The sequence below is a fragment of the Diorhabda carinulata genome, chromosome 4 (assembly GCF_026250575.1).
Source record: "Diorhabda carinulata isolate Delta chromosome 4, icDioCari1.1, whole genome shotgun sequence".
In the NCBI taxonomy this organism is placed as follows: domain Eukaryota; kingdom Metazoa; phylum Arthropoda; class Insecta; order Coleoptera; family Chrysomelidae; genus Diorhabda; species Diorhabda carinulata.
The window spans coordinates 10,026,980-10,051,042 of NC_079463.1; the positions used below are offsets into that span (position 1 = coordinate 10,026,980).

General features: G+C 32.1%; 3 protein-coding genes across 3 annotated transcripts; 2 read left to right on the forward strand and 1 right to left on the reverse strand.

The window, feature by feature from the left end:
• Positions 1-1,400: 1,400 nt before the first annotated feature.
• Positions 1,401-8,552, forward strand: LOC130893087 (uncharacterized). The gene is made up of 8 exons (XM_057798884.1): positions 1,401-1,489; positions 2,349-2,616; positions 2,763-2,981; positions 3,066-3,254; positions 4,417-4,673; positions 6,348-6,642; positions 7,793-8,010; positions 8,146-8,552. The coding sequence occupies exons 2-8, from the start codon at positions 2,365-2,367 to the stop codon at positions 8,489-8,491; spliced, it is 1,776 nt and encodes a 591-aa protein (XP_057654867.1). The 5' UTR covers positions 1,401-1,489; positions 2,349-2,364; the 3' UTR covers positions 8,492-8,552.
• Positions 8,553-9,838: 1,286 nt separating this feature from the next.
• LOC130892580 (tRNA (guanine-N(7)-)-methyltransferase) lies at positions 9,839-11,450 on the reverse strand. The gene is made up of 4 exons (XM_057798049.1): positions 11,253-11,450; positions 10,888-11,194; positions 10,617-10,832; positions 9,839-9,994 (listed from the first exon to the last, which is right to left on the reverse strand). The coding sequence occupies exons 1-4, from the start codon at positions 11,342-11,344 to the stop codon at positions 9,869-9,871; spliced, it is 741 nt and encodes a 246-aa protein (XP_057654032.1). The 5' UTR covers positions 11,345-11,450; the 3' UTR covers positions 9,839-9,868.
• A 387-nt stretch (positions 11,451-11,837) lies between these two features.
• On the forward strand, positions 11,838-23,984 carry LOC130892610 (ubiquitin-protein ligase E3B). Its single transcript, XM_057798091.1, has 15 exons — positions 11,838-12,179; positions 12,234-12,711; positions 12,764-12,952; positions 14,258-14,449; positions 14,986-15,175; positions 15,353-15,598; positions 16,644-16,815; positions 18,198-18,316; positions 18,607-18,925; positions 19,645-19,928; positions 21,344-21,623; positions 21,687-21,816; positions 21,877-22,041; positions 22,095-22,206; positions 23,024-23,984. The coding sequence occupies exons 1-15, from the start codon at positions 12,019-12,021 to the stop codon at positions 23,194-23,196; spliced, it is 3,210 nt and encodes a 1,069-aa protein (XP_057654074.1). The 5' UTR covers positions 11,838-12,018; the 3' UTR covers positions 23,197-23,984.
• The last annotated feature ends 79 nt before the right edge of the window (positions 23,985-24,063 follow it).

The window sequence follows — 24,063 nt, forward strand, 5'->3', positions numbered from 1 at the left end:
AAAATTTCTTGGGCAGCTCGGACAACATAAATTTTTAAGCACCGATGGCTTCTTCCAGTAGTCCAAATTGTGGACTTTTTAATGCCGATATCGTAAAATTCCTTGGGCAACTCGGACAACATAAATGTTTAAGCACCGATGACTTCTCCAGTAGTCCAAATGTGTGGTAATAGCAGGGTGATGAGTTAGAACTGTAGGGGATGTATTCTAGTATCTCTCAGAAGGTTAGAATAGTATACATCATTTATGGAACGTTTTGTGAGCAATCTTTCCTGCGAACCTGGTTAGAAGGAGGACTTCTTCCTACACTCTTTAGGCGACACCTGGTTTTATGGAGTGTAAAGATTCACAAAACCGTTACCCTCCGCCTCGTTTTGTATCAGCAGATGACGAGAAAATTCCAGCTATAAGAATTTTTGCTAGAAATTTGGGTATTCGTAGATTGTGGACTCTCCACTACTAATACTTATGTCGAATTTAGCCGAAATTTTTCAAACATCGATCCTCCAAAATGAGTTCTACGCGGCAAACGTTGTTCGGTGTAATGCTGTATGTAATGATCATGCGGCTTGGATGGTTTCGCGGCCATTTTTGAATGCTTTGACTCATTTAAATACCGTAGACCTACTCAGGTACTCACTACCGAATTGATTCCGTAACGCCGAAGGATTTTCGTGCTTTAAATGCCTTCCTACATTAAAAAACGTATGACAATACGTTGCGGATGGCATTTAAAACATATCTATATCTATAGCGTTTGAACCGCCCTCGTATATTATCATATTTGGATTCCCAGTTATTTATATAGATCCTCATAATACCACGTGACGCAATCTTAAATTGTTAGATTGGATTTTCCACATTTTTCACCAGATTTGGGTACGTATGAGAAAAAGAAATACCCCTTAAAAAAGCGTGTTATTTTATTCTTTCTCTCAAACAATTTGTATTAATTTGAATTAATTTGTCGGATCATTATTCTTTGTGGGTAGGCAACTATTCATTCGTACATTACACGTCATACTGGTCAATCAGCTGATGGGATCTCGACCCCCTTATAACTTTCTTAAAATCAAATTATATATTCAGTTTCTGCCTTGATGGGTGGTGAATTATGAATTAAAAAGCGGTGAAAGGATGGAAGTTTTAATGAAGATATTTTCTTGAATAGATAACAAAATAGGTGGCATAAGAAAAAACAATTTATTTCTTTTGTAGATCAACCTTGAAATTGAATTTTTATCGTTGGGAGAAAACGAAATTAAAATTGAATATTCTCTTCGGAATTCAACAAAGTCGTCTTTGAATTTAATTCATTTACTCGAGATTGTATATACGACTATAGTAGGAAAAATAAAGGCAAGTTTATGGAAAAAAGAAAGTAGTTTTAATAACATTTCCTAGTATTCCAGATAGTCGAAATAGCGGAACACAATTTTGGAGCGTTATTCGCCAAGACGCATTTTTGGGACTTTTTTCAAATTGAAAAGTAAGCATAATGGAAAATTATATGAATTCGTTAATGTTTCTACATAATATTAGTGTTGGCAAAAAGAAAAGCCTAAAATCGATTCATTTATTTCGAAAATATCATTTTTGGTTTTGTCCTATCTACTCATTTTACCTCCAGGTTTTTTTGAGTATGTGTTTTTTGTGCTATCTTATTTCAACGAAAAATTACCTTAAAGACATGTCTATATTCAAAATCTTCCTAATCTATGAATTACTTACTTAACCCTGAAGCCTTTCTACCTTTTTAGGTGTAAGGCATGATGAAGTTGAGTCATCACGTGGGCTCCCTCTTCCACAGCAGTTTCCATTCCCTCCTATCCTGAGTTTTGTGAAAATTATGAATTTTTAATGTCCATTTAGTGTTTTTGACGGATTAAATAGCTCTACACTACTTGAGCGGCTCATGCCCAATGGTACTTTTACCTTTATAACTTAAAAATATCAAAAATGAATTTTTAAATCGATTTTTTATCAAAAAGGTACTCTGTGTTTAACTCGAAAAAATTTATAATTTAGGAGATATGTAGATTTTTATATGGTTCGCCATAAAGAGACATTCTGAAGAAAATTATCATAAATTGTAATTGTTCATTGTTAATACTTAGTATAACATCAAGTTTCAGCGACCTAGCTCATAAAATAGCGGAGCTATGAATTTTCAAAAGAAACACTCAAATTTTTGATTTCTTCTAATTTCCTAGGTATAAAATGATCCGATCAAAAGTTTCTATAATTTCATGAATATTTTCATTTTCTACAAATTATTTTGTCAGATTATTCGCTTTTTTGCAGTAACCACCACCAAAATATATTCATACTATTGTTTTTTTTTTTAGACTGAACGACGCATTTATGGAAATCCAACCGAACCAAAACGAAGCCTTCGAAATATATTTACCTGAATGTCTATTGGGCTCTCAACATTACGTCTCTTTGCTTATACAAAATACATCAAGATTCGACACAGAAATATCATTGAAAAGGAAAAAAATGTGCAGCTGTGTAATGAAACAATCTCAAGTCAAAATAAACATTACTAAGCTCGTATATGATTGCCCGCACAGAGATCTACTTTTGTTAGAAAATACAAATGATACAGTTAAAGTAAAATCAAATTTGTTTCTACAACGTTTTTATATCAATCTCGTTTATACTTTCATTTTATTGACACCTACGATCCTGACCTATTATTTTGATTTTTTTTCTATATCTTAGAAACTATTTAATGCTTGAGAAATGAATGTTTTCAGGTGAACTCCACAGAGATGTTTACTATAAAAGTAACATATAATATTCCTGGAGAAACGATAATGGCTTACGAAATCCACCTCAAACATAACAGAGTATTTTTCTTATATTTCCATATATTTGGGATACTTCCAAATACTGGTAGAATATCCGCGTACAATCCTCATTATACGATGTTATTCAAGCCCGTTAATTTGGCTACCAGAAATCCACCAACACAGGTACATTCTTCGTAATGAACGTACTAAATTCATATCAGTCTTTCTATGAATTACTTTGTATAAAATTTAATAATTTTTTCCTAGGTTTTTTGGTTATATAATAACTCAGAGCTCCCAATGGAAATAGAAGTAAATGAGGAAAAATTAAACGCATTTTGTAAAAAAGAAAATTATAAAATATTTGAATGTATTACTCAAAACGGAGAAGTTAAACCTTTCAGTATATTCGGTTTAAATTTCAAATTCTGCCCTATAGAATTGAAAAAATACAAAGTGAGTACAACTTCAAATTACCACAAAATTAAATTGTTTATGAAAAATTATGGATCATGTTTCAATATAAAACTATTTCATTATAACACGTGATCAAATTTGACCAAATAAAAAATATTGTCACGTATTTTTGAGCTAACAAAAACCAATTTTACAAACACTAGATGTAAGCCTCGAATAAAATGACCTTCAGTACCTTAAGAAAATTACCTGGCACCTTCTCCAAATAGGATTTTCGAGTTACGAAAAAAAGGAAAAAGCTGCAGGAAGCTGTATCTGGTGAAAACAATGGCTGAGCTATGATTCAATCTCTGATGACGAAAAGTAGACTATCGAAACGCGAGACAGACAGCGTAATTGTGAATATTGATATAATGATAGTGTAAATAGTATAGAAAATGTCAAACAACTCAGCGTTGATCCTGTCTAGACATAAAATATCACCGCCACCGTAAATTCGCTTGTTGGGTGTTGAGATTGTCAACAACGTGTCCTGGCATAGACACGTGGTCAGATTAGCAGTTTCTAACCCTTTACTAAGTCTAGATTCGTCCATCTTTAAAGTATTACTCGCATATTTCGAGCTCGACTCCCAAGTATACTCCGGGGATGCTATACTCAATACAGAAGAGAGCAATTCGACTTATAGTTGGTCGAGATTTGACCAGAAGCTTGGACAACTTAAAGCATAAAAGAAATGTGCTGATCTGACTTTGTTTCACCGATACTACAACGACAGATGCTCTTCCGAGCCGTCCAACATAATCCCATCTCTAGCAGTATTTCCAGGACTTACTCGGCACGTAGACGTGGCTAATGGGACTCATTTCTTTGGAGAAACGCAAACTACTAAGATACGTCTTTCCCGAACACTACAACCTACAGAAGTTCAAGATCAATATCCATAGACATATCCACATGGTAGGCAGCCCTCAAGGGTAATAGGGTTCACTTTTTTATGTTTATTAGCTTTTTACATAAAGCAAGAAGAAGAAAACAGTCTAATAGTGAAAATATAAATTAGTATATTGTCTTGTTTTCTTATCAATTTGTTTTTAATGTAAATTAAAATGTTATCTCTTCATTTGTCTTCCTCGACGTATCTTTGTTTTTGTTTTTAACCTTATACTTTGTGATAATTTGGGTTTTATTGGTTTTTTAGATGAATCTACCCATTTTATTAAACGGAATTGAAACGGTATTGATTTTGGAAGGATTCGGTACATCGAAATGGCCTCTTGAAAAAGAACATTTACATATTTCGATGCCGCAATCGTCACAATCGAAAAACAAGTTTCCAGTTGTTTTTTCAGCGGATTATATAATTTTCGAATGTTTACCAATTTGGAATCATACGGAAAAAATAATATTCATTGAAAACATTACTAAAAATAAAGTAATTTATTACGAATGGAGCAGGTTTGTACGTCAATATACATAATTATTTATAATACCATTAATGGTAAACAAACAAAACCCGTATTAAACAAGGAAACTCGATTAGTGATATAATCGCCATGATATCCAGATGAACTTTAAATATTATCTCACTGAAAAAACCATATACATGACAACATCAGAAGAGCCCATTAGGTCCATTTGGGAACTATAAGGTCGAATAATACAACACACAATGATATTCAAGCACCTTGGAATTGATATATAGAGTTATAGAGACGTTGAAGACAAATAACCAGAGCAGATAAGATCGCAAGAGGTGTTTAAAATGTAGTATGGGAAAACAAACACCTCCAAGATCAGAAAAAAGAGAAGAATTTATAAGGTAACAATAAAAAACAAGACCGAAAACATTAGAAATAAAGCGACTCTTGAAGATGACAGAAATTAAAATGTTCAGGCGTATTTTGGGAAAACACTACTAGACCGAGAAAAGGAACCAACATATAAGTCGAATAACAAGACGATAGACTCGTGAAATCCAATATCTGAAAGCTCAGAGCTTATAAAGATGTGGAAGACTTACACAGAACAACTTTTTGACGATGAACGTACAAGTAAATACACACACAATCGATGACTTCTCAGGATCTTCAATTCTAAGGTCCGTGGTAGAGGCAGCCATAAGGTCCTTAAATCACGAAAAAAACCGAGCCCTGACACAATACGGAACGATTCCTGGAGACAAGCTGCAGTTAACCTTTATCGCTATCCCTAAGGGTCGTCAATATGGCCCCATCGAATGAAAAGATGTTACTAATTAAGAAAAGGCGTCGTGCAAAGAGGAAGTTTAGTGTGGATCCCTTTTTAGCTGTCCGTCGTATTTTACATTGTTTGATGAACTGTGCAATAGTGAAACAAGATTTTTTACTTACTTTAGAATGTCACTTCCTTCTTTCAAAGAGTTTATAGGCTACATCCAAAGCGACATCTCTAAACAAGATACAAGATTCCTCAGACCAATTTCACCCGAAGAGAAACTAGTCATAACTCTGATCAAACTGCGTGCGCGCGCATTTGTCAAATAGAGCGCCTACTCGGATGCTAGCAGTCTAGTATAATGCGCCGATTTTGTGCATCCCGGGATGCAAAAAGCGACCGGCTGCTCGCATTTCAGCATCCCAGCCGGGATACACAAAATCCAGCATCCGTGTGGCTGTTTTAGTATCCGATGCTGGCATCCCTAATCAAATCGCTCCCGTTTGATTTAATGCCCCGTTAACCTCCCAGATACCAGCATCCCGGATGCTAGCATCCTAGTATAATGGTAGCCTAAGAGAAGACCAGGGAGAAGACTGCATTCATGGTTGCACAACCTACGTCAGGGATTTGGAGTGTCACCTGTGGATCTGTTTAGAAACGCAGTAAACAAGATGATAATAATAGCCTTGTTCATAACAAACGTTCTCAACAGATAAGACAATGAAAGAAGAAGAAGAAGACTTGTGAAAATAGCAAGGGATAAAGCTCCAATTAGAACAGGGAGTAGAGATCGGTCACGAAAGAGATGGAATGTCAAACTAGAGTCAAAAGGAGGAAAGATATCGAGAAAGAATAGGCGATAGACCTTTTATAAACTACTTTTAAAACGCGCGGTATTAATTACACTGTAAGTTATATTTTTTATGATTGTAGTGTCAACATACCAAAATACGTAAAAATAACCGCTGGCGAAGAGACTGGCTATCTACTACCAAGTCAATCCCATGCTGTAACGGTTAAAGTAGAGTCTTTTTACGAAAGTTTGTTAGCCGATTTTATATTGACGTGCCAATTGACGGATCTTCAACAATTATTTACAATGAAGAAAATTGAACAATTGCAAAAACGATACGATACAGAAAACGAGAACGTTTTGGAATTTTCGACAAAAAAACAAAAAGAAAAAGTAGCAACTATCAAGAAGGAGAAATGTGCGGAAGAAAATTCGGTACGTCAGATGAACTTGATTTGTAGATAGGGTTATAAAGCCATAGAGTTAACATTAAAGATAGAGAGTACACCATGTGCTCTCTATCTCTCTTTACTCGATATCTTAATCCTGCCGTTGCCACCACTCAACAATTCGACGTTACGACAATCCAATCAGAATATAGAAAGAGATATAGAGAGTAGTATATCGATACTTTTTCTCTCACCAACTTGAACAAGCTCCCATACCTCGCTCTCTCTCTCTTTAATATCAGTTCTATAGATAAAAACTTTATGTAGGGTAGTTTCAGTAAGACTAAAATGTTTCCGGAAGATAAAAATTGCGTCACAATCAACTCGCAGTGGCAGTGTTCATTCTGTTGAGTGTTTTTCGAAGTCTAAGACCTTTGCTGATATGCGATATGTGGTCATTAAGTAACGAGACTAGCGCTGCTACAGAAAAAGTACTCACACGATTGTCAGCTGTTTAGTCTGAAGTTTACTCTTTCGAATGCAATATCTACCGTGTCTGTAGACAAACCGGTGTAGCCGTGACCTACGGGAGCTCTGTTTTTTCTTGTTTTGTCATGAAAATGAGTAACGGATTTTTGTGAAATTTTTATGAAACTTGGAAAAACTGCTACTGTAACTTATAATCTATTGAAACATGTGTATGGTCATGAATTTTTGTCGCTTCCACGTGTTTTTGGGTGGCCGAGAAGATGTTGAGGATTATTCACGTTCGCGTCGCCCATTCATGTCAAAAACAGTTAAAAATACCGAAAAAACAGGTAATCTTGATCAATCTGATCGTTGGTTAAATATTCGTGCGAAATTGATCTGACAGAGAAAAGACTTCTTGCACAGCTTTGAATAATGGAATATTCGCATGAAGCGATGAAGGGAAATAAAATGTTTTACACCAGTAATCTCGTTATTTACTAACCAAACCTCGTATAAATTGAAAAAAATTTTTTTCTTTGTACTTAGATTATTTGAGAGTCTATTTGGGCTATATTAATGTATGGTAATATATCATGAATGACCCTGTACATTTACCAAGACCGATATTATAAGTTTTCTTCGCGGGTCAAATTTCGCACATGCAATAGGTCCTAAACTGATTGGGAGTTCGACCCGCGAACAAAGCTACAATCATATTTTTTTAGATTCAAACTTTTAACGATCCCGTGATGTATATTATGGCATTAACTGTACGCGTAAATATCGTTCATAGGAAAGATGTTAATTTTACCGAAATAATCAAATATTATCCGATAGATGTCTCTTGTTGTACGCGAAGAAATGTAAACGTTTTCCAGGAAACTTGGATAAATAACGAATTGCAAATAAACATCACAGAACACGTTTTAAACAGGATAATATCGTGAGTAAAATTAAAAATTCGATTATTTTCAATCTACGATATTATATAGATTGTCCCTCGACGTCTAGTCACGCTTAACATCTTTTATAGATCTAATCTAAGAATAAAACATGCTAGTAGTCAATTTTTTTTCAGAGATGTCGTATTCAGCAGGGCATTTAAAGGGGTAGTTAAGGCAATGAAAGAAAAAACTCATATGAATTATATACAGTTCGAGAAAAATGAAAAATTGGCTACATCGAATTCGGAAAAAAAATTAGAAACCTTTTTCTCGAGACCTCCGTTAACGGTATTATCCGAAACATTAAAAACTTTCATAGAGGACAGTTTTTTTGACACCTTTAATATATCAACGGCGCATAAAGAAGGCGAAAATGGTGAACAAAATGAAGGACGAGACAAAGAAAGTGTCATTAATAGTATAATAGAACATTTAGCGGAAATATGTAGAGATGAGTGTACTTGTAAAGTTGAAAAATAAATTATAACAATTTCAAGAAAAAAATTTAAAAAGAACCTTGCAGAGGAAACTTCTATTCATTTGTATATCTGAAATTATTAGACCGAAAAAATGATATTGAGAACTAGAAAAGGGTCTGAATCGTTTTAATCTTATTCCGTGCTATCCCCTTCAAACTATCTATTATTACAACGGTCCCCTGAGGATTCAACTGTTTAAAATATTTTTTCTTTTCTTCCAACAGCTCCTTGATCATTTTTTATCTTGTTCTCTACGATATTGTGGAATCTCTTTCCTTTCATGAGTGGAAATAGAAAAAAGTCACAGGTGATCCCGCCAGACAAGTAAGGTGATATGTTTAATAAAAAACTATTACACGAAGATGGCTCTAGGTGTTATAGTGGAACATCTTGTAAGATGTCTGCCATAAATCGTCTCTTTTTTGACGAAACATTTCTAAAAAGTTTAATTGACGGCGTTTGGAATCAAAAAAGCAAATTAGTATCGTTTTGATGTTCAATTTGACTCAATGACATTTGTCGGGATGGGGTAACGGTGTCGTCTTATATCTTTTATCACCAGTAAAGACCTTTGGGATAAAATCTGGATCAGTTTCAAGGTCTTCTTTCGAAGAGCTCGATCGTCTTTCCGATTGTGAGGACAAGCTCGAGGAACCAACTTCGTTGCAACTCCTAAAATTGTTATAACAAATCCAATATAATCTACTATTCACTGAATGTAGATCAATTGTCACTTTTGTCACAATATCTCGAATTTTTTGCATGGTATCTAATAGTTGGTCCCTCTTCTTTCTTCAGTCTTTTCCTTCTATTACCCGATCGTGGTCCAGCTATTTTCGCGACCTTGGATGTTTAGTGTAGTCAGTCAGTTTCATAAATTGGATGTTGGTGAGAGTCCTCTGCCTTTTTGGATACCTGGAATACTTTTATCTGGTGTTGGATACTGGGGTATCTCCACACTGTAGATGCATGCATGTTCTTCTGGTGGTTTCCACCAAGATTTCTGTTTTGAAACTACTTTTGGTAGATCAACTAGGTCCTGATGTAGGTTGATATTTTGCTAGAATTGGAGCTTATTTCGGTGAGTTATGGCAGGTTATCTCCACCCTGTAAATTTATACATCTTCTTCTAGTGGTTTCTACCATGATTTTTCCTTGGATTCAACTCTTTGTAGATTTCCTGAATCCTGATGTACCAACAGACGTTTAGGTTGATATTTTACTGGATTTATGACCTTTTTTTGATAACCTATGGCTGGATGGGGATAATGAAGGTCCTGAAGAGCTGGATCTTGGTCTCCAGTTATTAAACTAAGTTATGAAGGATAATATAAAAATACTAAATCAATTTCTTTTCTCATTTATATTTACATTCAATCTAAACATTACAAAATGGATCTTTTATCCTCCTGAAGACTGCTAAAAATTTCTCTCCATTGTTTCTAGTAACTTTCTGACCCTCTTCAGTACTACTGAATAATTTCTCGATGATTGGATCATCTTTCTATAAAATGAAAATTATATTCTAATTTAATATATATTACAACTGGAATCACAAACTTTTATATTGAGTATTCACTAAAATACAGGCTGAAACAAAATAATATTTGGCCCTAATCATGTAGAAATAAATGTATAAATAGAGGTTTATATCATTTTGAGAAGAAAGTTCTTTTTTTTTCACTTTCTGTATTCATTTTTTATCTACTATCTTGGAATTTTTTAAATCTTTCTTATGTAAAAATGGAATTTCACAAAAAAACATAATTGGACGTTATTTATAGTATATTGTAGATACTAAAGTATTTTTGGTTCTATTAAACGAAAAATCATCTGATTTTCATAGAATTTTTTTGAAAATCTCTGTTTTCATGAAAAAACTTCGAGAGTAAACAAAAAGAAAACTTATATCAGTTCCAGTGCTTTAAAAGTTGTTGTAAATGTTATTCTTGTATGGACCATGACAATATAAAATTGCTATAAAAAATGTTTGGAAATTGAGAGAGTTTTTGATTCACTAGACTCAAATGTACGAGGGAGCCGAGATAATATGAAATTACCATAAAAAATTCACGGAAATCTAATATAATATTAAATAAGATTCAAATTCGTTTTCACCCACTTACCAAATCGTCGTTTGATATATGTTCAAATAGAGGATGGTCAGTAAAATGTTGATACATCCATTCATGTAAATCCTTTACATCAGTTACAGTATAAACTATACCATCCTCGGCTAGAACGTAAGCGTATTCAGCTAAAAGACATCGATTAATAATCCTCCATTTATGTTTAGCTTTTTTAAAATGGGGATCAGGATACAAGAAAAACATTTTTTTCAACTAAAATCAATCACTGACAATAATTTTGAATAATTGTATCACTTATAATACTTACCTGACCTTTTTTAAAAAAATTAGGTAAATATTTCATAGCATTAGATCGTAAACAAGCGATGTTTTGATACTCATCGGGATTCTGTGATCTTAAAGCTTTTATTCTGTCCATAACATAATCAGATACTTTAACTCTAATTTCCATACCCAACATTAGAGTATTTGGAAACATTGGTGATAAAGTGATAAGGAGACCCCCGTACCCGCAACCTATATCCGCAAATTCAACTAACGGACAATTTTCTTTATTATTTTTAAATTTTTCCGGATACAAATTTGACCATTCCATTAGATCTGGTGAATGGGGGCTATGAAAATTGTAATGTATAAAATATAATATTATAAATATTATATTATTCAACTTACTAATTAAAGCAATGGTCAGCTATGGGATTTGAGTGTGCTCTTTGTCGATAAAATCGCTTTTGAGGTAAAGAAATTGCGGAATTTTCTGCCATATTACAACTTAATATTTATCACTTTATTTAATTAAAATATTTTAAACTCAATCCTCCTTTAATTCATAATATTTATAAATTATAGGTTAATAAATGTAAGAAAATATTAACCTCAATTCATTAAATGTCAAACATTTATGGTAGGTACGTTCCAGGAATCCTATAAATTCCTGAAGATTACTAATCGAATTTTTGACGTACTTTTTATATTTCTTATTATTATATTATTAGAAAAAAATAAAAGTATTAGCAACAGTTAGTACGATTGCTAAATACCAATAATGCAGAATAAAAACAACAAAATTCGCTATATATTTATGTTTATTGCAAATACATAAGTTGTTATTTATTTGGTCTGCTCAATTTTTCTACTGTATTATTATGTGTTGTGATGACCAGCGATTTGTTAATAATGCGTGAAGATATAAAGAAATTATTATTTTAATAATGTAGAGTTCCAGTAAGTAGAGTTCTTAAACTCAAACTTTAGGGTAGATGGTAGCACTGCAGCTGTCAAATAATGTCAATAACAAATAAATATCAACAAAGGGCTAAAGACAATTAAAAATTTAAAAATAATTTCATTACGAACACATATTATCCTCTTATTCTTCAAAATGACGACATGATAATCAATTTTATTTTGTTAATTGTGTTAAACTAAATTTCCAGACATGTTCCATAAAACGGAAAATTCCAAAGGTAATTTTTTAGAACAAACTAAAGCAGCGAGAGAGGAAAGAGCTTTAGAGAAAAAACGAGAAGTAGCAGCAACGTTAATTCAAGCACACGTTCGAGGATGGTTACGTAGACTTCAGTTTACCAGAAGTATCTTGTAAATATTAAATTTTACATTACTAAAATTGTTTCTATATCTTGTATATTTCAGGCGAGAATTTGACGAAGCCATCCCAAATGTACCCGAAGACGTATCTAAAATTCAGTATAAACCAGCAAATGAAATATTTCACCAGTCTTCAAAATTGATGCTGATATGGAATAAAGAAAGAGATAAAGACAGATTCGCTAAGTTATGTCGCTACCTAGTGGCTACTCTCGATAGCGATTCGCCAAAATTGAGTTACGTGGGGGCTGCTCTGAACAAAGAAACTGTGATAAGGTGGATTTCTCACATGAACGAAGTTTTATGGAAGTGTTGTATCTATTTGAATGATCTCAAACCTGAATTTACCAGTGATATGAAAAGTATTATGATGTTTTTGCATGTATTGGTTTCATTTACAAGTACAAAAACTTGGGTGGTGCTAAAAAATAAAAATATGGAATTATTGAAACCTGGCATGAATCAGCTGTGTGCCAATTTAATGGGACAGCTCTTCCATAAAGGATTCTATTTAGTTTTGAAGGTAATAACACAAAGTTTCTTTATAAATTAGATAACATGAAGGAAATTTTTAGGATTTACTTCTGAAGGGATTGGGAAAAATAAAAATAGCTCTTAAACACATATCTCTATCGGCTATACTTACACTTTCTTTGAGACCTCTTGTAGCGGCTAATTATTCAGATAAACTCACCACGATTTTTTTGATTAATATCTTGTCTGTTCCTGGTTTAGTTCAGCACCTTCAAAATTTGTCACCGGAGGTTAGTTCTTTTTATACTGTACTTTCTAGAACCTTTTTTGAGATTTTTTCAATGATTTCTATCAATATACCACATAATTACCTAAGGGGTAACTTCAATGAACAATATACTGATTATTGAAAGTTTTAGTCATTTCAGATGATTGTGAAAATATTTTATTACTAACTAACTAAAGAGATATTGGATGATTTTGAAAGATCCAAGTTGACTTTGAAATATTTTTCATGAATTTGAATGATGTTTTCATTTCTTGGGAGACTTCTAGGTGATTTTACACAATTTCAAATGATTATAAGTATTTTTAAATAACTGACAAGTGATTTTAAATGATTTTGAATGGTTGTGAGTAGTTTTGAATGATTGGACAGTATTTTTAAATAACTAGATTCCAGATGATTTTTGATGAATTTCACTGGTATTTTTGTTACTTGACAGCCTTTAAATTCATTTTAGATGATTTTTAATGATTATGACTGTTTTTGGATGACTGCAGATTATTTTTGGATGACTAGGTGGGTTTTGAATGATTCTGAAAGACTCCAGATGCTTTTGAAAGTTTTTGGAACAATTTGAATAATGTTTCCATTACTTGGGACACTTTTAGATGATTTCAAATGATATGAGTATTTTTGAATGACAGGAGAGTATTTTTATATGACTGGAGAGATTTTGGATAATTTTTAAAGATCACAGATTACTTTGAAAGGTTTTACATGAAATTAAATGATGTTTTTCATTACTTAGGAGACTTTTAGGTAATTTCACATGATTTCAAATGATTATGAGTGTTTTTAAATGACTAGAAAGTGATTTAAGATCATTTTGAATGATTGTGAGAGTTTTTGGATAGCCAGAGATGGCTATAGTTTCAAATGATTATGAAACATTTTGAATGATTCTGAAGAGTTTCAGATGATTATGAAACATTTTGATTGATTCTGAAGAGTTTCAGATTATTTTGAAACATTTTGATTGATTCTGAAGAGCTTTAGATGATTATAAAACATTTTTCGTGATTGTAAATATTTTTTATTATTTTCAAAAGATTTTTGCTAATTTCAAATGATACCAGAACAATTTCAGTAACATGCTCTTCATTATTTCATGATTTTGGGCTTTGAACGTTATCCCCTCAACGGTTACACTGTTTAACATATTTTTTCATAATCAATTTATTATCTTCAGACTTCAAAATAAATTCTCTAAATACAAAACTTTGGTTATAGAAAAACCGCATAAAACAGTGTAATTGTGACTATTGTTGTAGTGTTAACAAATTTTAATGATTTATTCTTGTGATTTAAGAGTATAACAACTCTTTCTAATCACAAAATATTTGGAAGAAGTTTGGAATTGCTTTCTAGTCAACAATCGATGAGGATAGTGTTTAATACCTTAGAAGGAAGCTATGCACTTTGTTTATTAGCTAATTTAATACAATTAGCTTACATTGAAAGATACAGTGTACTCAACGAATTGTGCTTTCCTACATTTACTGTAAGTACATTTTTTAATATTCAAATTATCAAGCATATTGAATATTCCTGTATTAAATGTGAAAAAATTCGTGTCCATATGCCCTGACGAATATTAAATTACATCTATTTTGAATAAGGCGTTTATTTATCGATATTTGCGTGTGTAATGGCGACTAATTGAAATTTAAAATGATTTTACACATAAAAACTTGTGTTTCATTTAGAAAGTTTCGGATTTATTGACCTACCCTCGTATCTATTGTTGAAAAATCACGTTGGAAGGTCTTGATACCAATGCAAACCAGGGTGCGACAGTTTTGTACATAAAAATGAACAGTTTTGAAATTGAAATTAATTTTATATACCAAAAGTTTTGTTACTCTCGTATCTATTATTGAAAAAAAAATTTTAAAAGGTTGCAATATCAACCAAAGCCATGCTACGACAGTTTTATACTTGAAAAACTAGTTTTTAATTTGTTTTATCCTTATTATACGGGGTGTTTTATAATACATTATAATTTATAAATATTAGAGGGCGATTTTTTGGTTGTAGGTTGTAGTAACAGGTTTGTTAGAGAGCTGTCAAAATTACGTCGTCAGTAAACAATCAACACTAACCCATTGGCATCCGGTTTTAGGTTGGTTCGCCCAACCTATGGATCAATCTTTACACGCCGCAATGCCTTACGTCAAAACACAATTACATTATCTATGGAATACGGAAATTATACAAATTATCCTCGGTATGTGACTGAAATACTGCCAGGTTTAAGGTTTTGTATTAAAAACAAGTTAATTTAGCGTTTTCGAGGGCGTCAAATCCATTTATCTAAGTCCCGATAACTTTCAATCGATAAATGGATACTACGAACTCGAAAAACGCCAAACTAACGTGTTTCTATTATGATCTCTATTTTAAGGTGATTCTCTATCAGAATTGGTGGTGGGTAGTGAATCTCCTTCGCAACTTATGAGCCCGGGTCAAACGGCATCGGGAGGCGCCAATTTCTTTAAAAAAGTTTTGGAAAATAGGGGCCACAAAAATGCTACTCAAAAATCATACAGGGCTCTAGGTAGTCCGGAAGTCCATCGAATTGTTCTGATTTGTTCCTTATATCATACCGCTTTGAATACTCTAACGCAACTTCAACTCGACATTTTAACAGGTAAAACGACTTATCAAGGGCACCCAATAATAACCGGGATAGCATAAAATTGCTGCTGTTTTAGTGTTGAAAACGGTTTACACAAAAAAAGACTTGAGTTCATGAGTGCTTTTCTTATTTATGTTGAAAAAACTCGAAATCTTTTGCTTAAAATTCGTTAGCAATTGTTGTTGAGTGCTGAGTTGTAGTCCCAAAGGCGTAATTCATTTACTCGGGTTACAAATTATGAATTTTTCGAAATAATTCCGGTTATTATTGGGTCCTCCTTCTTATAAAGGAAAGTTCCGTATTTGGAGGTTATGTTTTTGTTATTACCCCTTGTCCTGATCGGTTTGTTTACTCTACTATTTCAATTTGCTCAGAAAAACTCGAACAGGAATCGTGATACAATGCTTGAAAAGGTAGAAGAAGAATAGAATGAAAAAGTATATCATAAGGAAGGAGAAGACATAAGGAAGAGAAAAGAAAAAACCTCAAATGGAATGGAAATACCCAATTCCTGAAAAGGTAGAAGCAGAATAGAAAAAGAATCAAGACCTGAGGAAGAAGAAAGGAAAAAACCTCAAATGGAATGAGAAAGAAAAACAGATGACAGGAAGAAATGGGTACAAAAAGAACCAGAATCGTCATTTAATGGCAGAAAAGTAGAAGGAGAATAGAACAAGAAGAAAGGCATAAGGAAGAATAAAGTAAATACCCTCAAATGTAGGGAAAATATTTAATTCTTGTTAAGGTAGAAGGAAAATAGAAGGAGTATGACATAAGGAAGGAGAATGGAAAAAACTTTGAATAGAATGAGAAAAAAAGCAGAAGACGGTAAAAATGAGTACAAGAAGAACCGGAATCGACCAACATCTAAAAACACAGAAGAAGAATTGCAACAAAATAATTTGGTCGCTTATTAAGTCATATTCTCCAATATAAATTTATCACGAATAAAATATTTTTCCTTTTATTAACAAAATTTGAAAAACCGAGACACGCGGTGACCTCACTAACATAACCTAAAAACGCGAATGTTTCAAACGATTGAAATTTTTTTTAGGGTTATGTTATCAAAACGGTATATTATACGATCTGTGGTTGTTCCTGTGTTCTTTAGGACCGAACTGTGGTATAAAACCATTCCTAGATCATTTAGCTTTCAATACGAAATGTTCAGCGCCCGAATTTCAAATGCTACAGTTGTTCGCGGATTGTATGTCACATTATGTCACGTGAGTACTAATTTTAAATATTTCCTCCTGTCAATATTTCATTAATTTATAGGTTATATTCATTTTCAAATAGTCATAATATAAATGGCGATTTTTGATGTTATTTTTTCGTAACGATGGCAACAATGTAAAAATTTTTATGGGCGTCTTTGTCTATCTCGTTAATATGTGAATAGTTTTGTCTTTTGTGTTTCAATGGCTCAATTGCATAACATCGTATTATTTTGTTTTGTGGTTTTAGTGTATGTGCTGGTGACAGTTTAGTGACATTTCCACAGAATTCGAAGAAAATGAGAGACATCATAGTTCCTTTCACATATAAATACCAAAACATCTAATATAGAAAAATTAAAAATTTAATTACAATAACTCATATGACCAATTTCATCTCCAGTACAATTTGAACGTATTTTACTCGTCATATACATATAAGTATTTGATAGCTCGGGAATATACTAAAGTTAGTACACTTTGGTGTTTAATTTTGCCACAATCCCACTATGTAAACGGTCATTTTATATGTATAAATTCTTTGGGACACGCTGCATAAATGTCATTCTTATAATTTCGAAAAAACTGTTTTCATTCCTATTATTTTTTTTATAAATCTATATTTATACACATTATACATCATTATTTTCATTTTTCCTGTATAATAATTTTATTATTAATTATTTTTTTATGAAATTTTATGAAATATAATCAAAAAATAATTTGTGTTTTTAAAAATTTGGAATCTACATGTCGCCTGTCACTTTAACGTTATGAAGCTCTTCATATCTTGATTTGATTAACTAGAAGCTGGGCCACTTTAATGTTGTGACGTTTATGGAACCTCCTACTTAGTTATCAGTCATACAAACTCGAATGGTTTAGCTGTTTTGAGTGTTTTTGTTTCTGGAGTTAATTATCAAGAAGTTGGAGTAGAATTCCAAGACTGATATACTCATGGAGCTTCTGATTCATCTTCACACACATTTATCGCTCACAAAAACACAAATGGCTTAGTTCTTTTGAGTTTTTTTGTATCTGGAGTTGATTATTTAGCAACTGGAGCAGTATTTCAAAGTTTGGATGCTTGTAGATCTTCTGGTTCAGCTTTGCATCTATTTGTCTATCACAACAACTCAAATGGTTTAGTCCTTTTGGGCATCTAGAGTTTATTGTTTATGAATTGTAAAATTTTGAGGTTGTAATGTTTGTTTAGCTCGTCATAATGTCATCCGCTATAGATTTGACTTTAGATTTTAGTATGTTTTTATGCATATTTTTTGGTGTAACTCTATATGTTAGGTTATACCTTCCCAAATCTGTTTATATATTAATAGTTTTCCTTGAAACATCTTCAAAAAATATTTCTCGTGGTTTTTTTATGGTTTTAGGATACTTGACGATATGGAAATGTACGAACAACAAAATCCTTTCAAACTAAATGACTTTATAATCATGTCGAATTTTTTAAATATTTTTTTATACAAAGCAGTGACGGGAAATTTATTTGGTAAGGTTTTTCCCAAATTTTCATAATTTTCTCCTTTTTACTTTCTATTTAAATACCCACTACTATCAAACCAAATTGTCGTTTTCATAACCTCCATCTTTTTTTCCTTTGGAACAAACCAAATGGTCCTTTACATAACCTCCAAACTTCCACGCTTTTTTCCTTTAGAACAAACCATAACCTTCAAACAACTTTCATCTTCTTTTCCTTCGGAACTCGTCCTTTTTCTATATACGTATTCAGTTATGCAGCTATCGAATATTTCGGTTAATTTTAATATGTATTCGTAGATTTCAAGACAATAAATAATAATTCATTGTTTAATTCTCTACATACGATCTTGATGCTTCTGTACAAGAGAGATTGTCGCAGAACGTACACTCCGCCCGGTCATTGGTTAATCAAAGATATCAAAGTGTCTTCTTTTATATCGGATTTAGAGAAAGGTCGACGAGCCCCTCAAATTCTCTTACAGACCATGCCGCACATCATACCGCACGAAGATAGAGTCAGACTTTTCAGAAAATATATCAGCAATGAAAAAACCGTCCTCGGTTTGACGGAATCGGCGTGCGCTTCCCCCCAATCGACGCTTATAACCGTCCACAGGTAGGAGTGATGTTAATATACAAAATGGTTGAACGAAAAATTCGTTTGCGGTTTAGGTTTCATCAAAATTTTGTTATTTTTACTCATTTTTCTAATTTTATACGCGTTTTGAAGTAATTTCGTTGGATTCCTCCAAGTCAATCCGTTTTTTACCTTTATTTACTATTAAGTTCTATTGAATGAAGTGTCCTAGAAACTTCTAGAAGAATTGGAACAATCTACAACGTTCGATTTGAAAATATTATAGCACAACGAAAACTATCACGTTTCAAGTAATAAGTTTTCATTGGTTCACTTGATTGCCTCAATCTTTCCGTTAGTTCTATTCATCAAAGTTTTATTTCAATTTTTCAAATTCATTTTCCCCAATTTTGTCATGTACAATTTTGTGGAGATCATTCTAGCCAGTCCTACTCTAATTCACTATGACATTCTGTCGAGTGGTTTTTTCTAGAATTTTCTAGAAGAATTGGAACAATCTAGAACTTTCGATTTGAAAAGTTTCTGGTGATACGTTTTCATTGAGCAACTTGATTTATATAATTTTTTTAAAATTTAATTTATGATTTAACTGAATCATTGTAAATATCTACCGAATAGGTCCGGTCCTGCCGTTTATTTACATTACCACGCGAATATTCGAATATTTCGTTTAACCATATCTAGAAATTTAGAATCTTGAATGGTCGATTCAAAAATAAGAATCGTAAAAATTGTAGGAATAGAATCGTGGAAGATGGTTATCGTCAATTGGCGCTTTTACCATCTCAAGGTCTAAAAGGTGTTATAAGGGTGAGATTTATCAACGAACAAGGTCTCGACGAAGCCGGTATCGACCAAGATGGAGTTTTTAAAGAATTTCTCGAAGAAAGTATCAAAAGAGTGTTCGATCCATCTTTGAATCTGTTCAAAGCTACCAGCGAAGAAAGGCTGTATCCGTCACCTACGTCTTCTGTACAAGACAACCATTTGCAGTTGTTTGAATTCGTAGGGAGGATGTTGGGTAAATTTTTTTTCATTTATTAATTTTTTTTCTGTAAGTGTTTAGCCCGCCCCCAAAGCAGCATTAATTCACCCTATTTTTTATCTGTAAATTTCTTCGGATTGATAAAAAATTGTACTTCGTATATTTTTGTGTGAAATCTAATAAACTGAGGTTTATTAAAAAATTGTTCACCAATTGACAAAAAGTTACAAAATTTTCGAAATAGGCAAATTATGGCACCAATTTATGTATACCTTGTATAATTTTTTAAAAATATTTCCAAAAATGCTTGTTGTTCGGGCAAATATTGAATATTTTCTGTTTTTATTATTTTTTCCTCCAACGTTTTTTCGGGATAGTACAATTCAGATCCAATTTTGATACACCCTATATATATATTTTTTAAATTTCCAAAAATTCTGCTCCAATTTTTGAATACCCTGTATAATTTCGAAAGAAGCTTCACGTGTTGTAATTCGGACAAATTTTGATCATTTATCGACCTGATACTGGGTGTTTCGTTTAAAGAATGCTGCTGTTGGAAGTAATCGAGTTACGTAATTTTTGAGATAGTCCAATTCAGCACCAATATCTAAGCACCTTGTATATATATATATATATATATATATATATATATATATATATATATATATATATATATATATATATATATATATATATATATATATATATATATATATATGTAATTTTTAAATTTTCAAAAATTTAGGAAGATTCAAGAGATACTCGATCCGATTCTTGTAATTTTTTGGATATTATAAATTTTTGTTTTCAAAAAATATTCGAGATAATCAAATTTATCTCCAATTTTTTATTCAGTGCAGGAGTTGTGATTCAATCAAATTTTGATCATTTTTCGATTTGATACTGGGTGTTTCGATTAAAGAAAACTGATGTTTTTTAACTGGTTATTTTTGATTCCAAAAAATTAATTTTTTTGTCAACAAAGGCATCTGTCAAAATATTCAAAAAAGTGATAGGAACAATTTACACATATATGAAGTTTCAAATAAAAACCAAATCAATCAAGAGGAATAGAAAAATTATATTATATGGGGCAATTCATAACTATTGGACCATATACTCTTTAAATATTGCTGAAAAATGAGATACAGTTTTTTAATTTTGATTTATAACTACTGAATCAAAAATTCCTAAAATATTGCTGTGAAATGAGATACAGGGTGTCAGAGTTAAAGTTTTTAAACTTTGCCTCTATAACAAAGTAATAAGATGCTTCAAATAAAATTTTAACGAAATCCGTTAAAAAAATTTTAAAAATAATATTATATAGAGTGATTTATAACTACTGGATCAAAAATTCCTGAAATCTTGCTGTGAAATGAGATACAGGGAGTCAAAGTTGAAGTTTGTTAATTTTAACTTTCTCTATCTCATATATTCGTTTCCAGGCAAGGCCGTTTACGAAGGTATAGTAGTAGATGTACCCTTTGCTTCGTTTTTTCTGAGTCAAGTATCAGGTCAAACGGCTCAGGTATTATACAGTTGCGTAGATGAACTACCGTCTTTAGATCCGGAACTGTATAGAAGTTTGAGCTACGTCAAACATTACGAAGGCGACGTTTCAGATCTTGATCTCACCTTTAGCGTAGACGAAGACAGTATGGGAAAAATAGTTACCCATGAATTAGTACCCGGAGGCAAAGCCGTACAAGTGACTAACGAAAACAAGTCAGTAGATTTTACGTTTTGTCTCTTTTGATGTCGTTATTGAGAGTGGAATGTAATTTCCAGGATAAATTACATCCATTTGATGGCCCACTTCAGGATGCACGTTCAAATCAAGGACCAAACCGCCGCCTTCATCAGGGGGTTCCGATCGATCATAAACCCAGATTGGTTGACGTTATTTTCCACGCCCGAGGTGGGTAATGGAAATTTTTTCCACTCCGATCTTTTTTTTTTCATAAAAAAAATATTTTAGTTACAACGTTTGATATCCGGAGATAATGTCCCATTAGATTTGAAAGATTTAAGAAAGAATTGTCAATATTACGGGGGATTCCACGATTCGCATCGAGTCATCGGGTGGTTGTGGGATATATTGGAGAAGGATTTTAAAGAAGAAGAAAAAGGAATGTTCCTGAAGGTATTAGAATGATCAAAATTTGTTTTTTTTTTGTAATGATTTTGTCGTTTTAGTTTGTTACAAGTTGTTCTAAACCGCCTTTATTGGGGTTTGCACATCTCGAACCACCGTTTTCCATTAGGTGTGTAGAGGTAGGGGATGACGAAGATACAGGAGACACTATAGGTACGTTTCCGAAATGTGCCCTATGATTTTTTATTACGATTAAAATTGTTTTATTTCATAATATGACAACGTTTAATGGGGATAATTTTCGAATCTCGCGCTAAATTTAATTTAATTAATTTTTTAAAATCAAAATTTGATAAATTCCAATGGCAAAAATTTTAAAAATTTGCGCTTAAATCAAAATAAGACAGATTTTCATGGGAATAATGTTCGTAATTCGCTCTTAAACTAAAATCTGATCAATTTTAATGGGAATAATTCCCAAAATTCGCGATAAAATCAAAATATGGCACATTTTCATGAGAATAATTTTCGAAATTCGATCTTAAATCAAAATCTGATCAATTTTAATGGTAATCATTTTAGAAATTCGCTCTAAAAGCATAATATGACGCATTTTGATGGGAATAATTTTTAAAATTCGCTCTAAATTCAAAAATTGATACATTTTGATGGGAATAATTTCTAAAATTTAAAATTATAATACCTCACATTTTAATCGAAATAATTTTCAAAATTACCGCTAAAATCAAAGTTTGATCAATTTTAATGGGAATAATTCCCAAAAATTCGCGCTGAAATCAAAATTTGAAATATTTTGATGGTAATAAGTGTCAAGCTATGTTCTAAGTAATATTATGACGCATTTTGATGAGAATAATATTCATAATTCGTGCTAAAATAAAATTTGATGAATTTTAATGGGAATAGTTTTCGAAATTTATGGTAAACGATTTAATTATATCATAAATCGATAAACGAATTCATGTCAACGTAGACTGTTCTACTTCTTTCAATATCTTTGTAATTTCAGGTAGTGTTTTTAGGGGATTTTTTACTATAAGGAAAAAAGACCCTCAGAATCGTCTGCCGACTTCTTCGACTTGTTTTAATTTATTAAAACTTCCCAATTACCAGAAGAAGAGCACCCTACGTGAAAAATTGAGGTACGCAGTAACCTGCAATACCGGTTTCGAATTATCCTAGACTTGGGAAATTGTATGGCCATCTTTTTTCCACGATTTGTCACCACCGGACAACACCAACAAACAATTAATCGGTTTGATAAAATATCGAAAATTGACAACTTGATTAAATTAAAAGGGTAAAAATTGATTTTTCTTGTTAACAACTTTCAAAAATCAAATGGGGTAGTTGTAACCTTCAGAAAGGTGAGTAATTTCGTCAAGGGGATGTAGTTTCGTATAAAAAATTGTAGAATTTCCAGTTTTGCTTATAATCAAATATAAAATTGATTTTTTTCACTATTTATCATATCTTTAGGCTCTAAACTTCTCATAAGGATAATCGGCAGCTATTTTGACCCTTTTTATGGTGGAATGAATGATTTATGATTTGGCCTTTGCCACACAATATTAACAGTTTTTCGTATATTTATTCTTTTTTACTTGATTTTCACTCTACTTTCCAATTTTTTCTTCATTTTAAGCAGCTTGAAAGGAACTTTCTATATAGCTACTGTTTCCATTATTTCTGTTTTTTTCTCATTCTTTGGTGAATATTTCCAAGCATACTTGGAGGATTTTCCAATATATCCTTTTAATACCATCTGTTTCTAACCATTTCTGCTTATGTCTGTCTAGTACACATCAGAATATTCTATATCTGCATACTACCAATGATAAGTTACAGAAAAAAGAAGACTAACATAACCAGTTGTTGTCAATTGGTGTTGTAAATATTTATCGAGAAGAATAATCATTTATTTATGTATGATGTATATTTGTAAATATTTTAGTAAATTTTCTATGTTTTCCGTGTTTTTCTTTATCACTTATTCCTTCATTTCATTATATCAACGCACAAGGTAAAAAAACAAAAAAAAAGAATTGT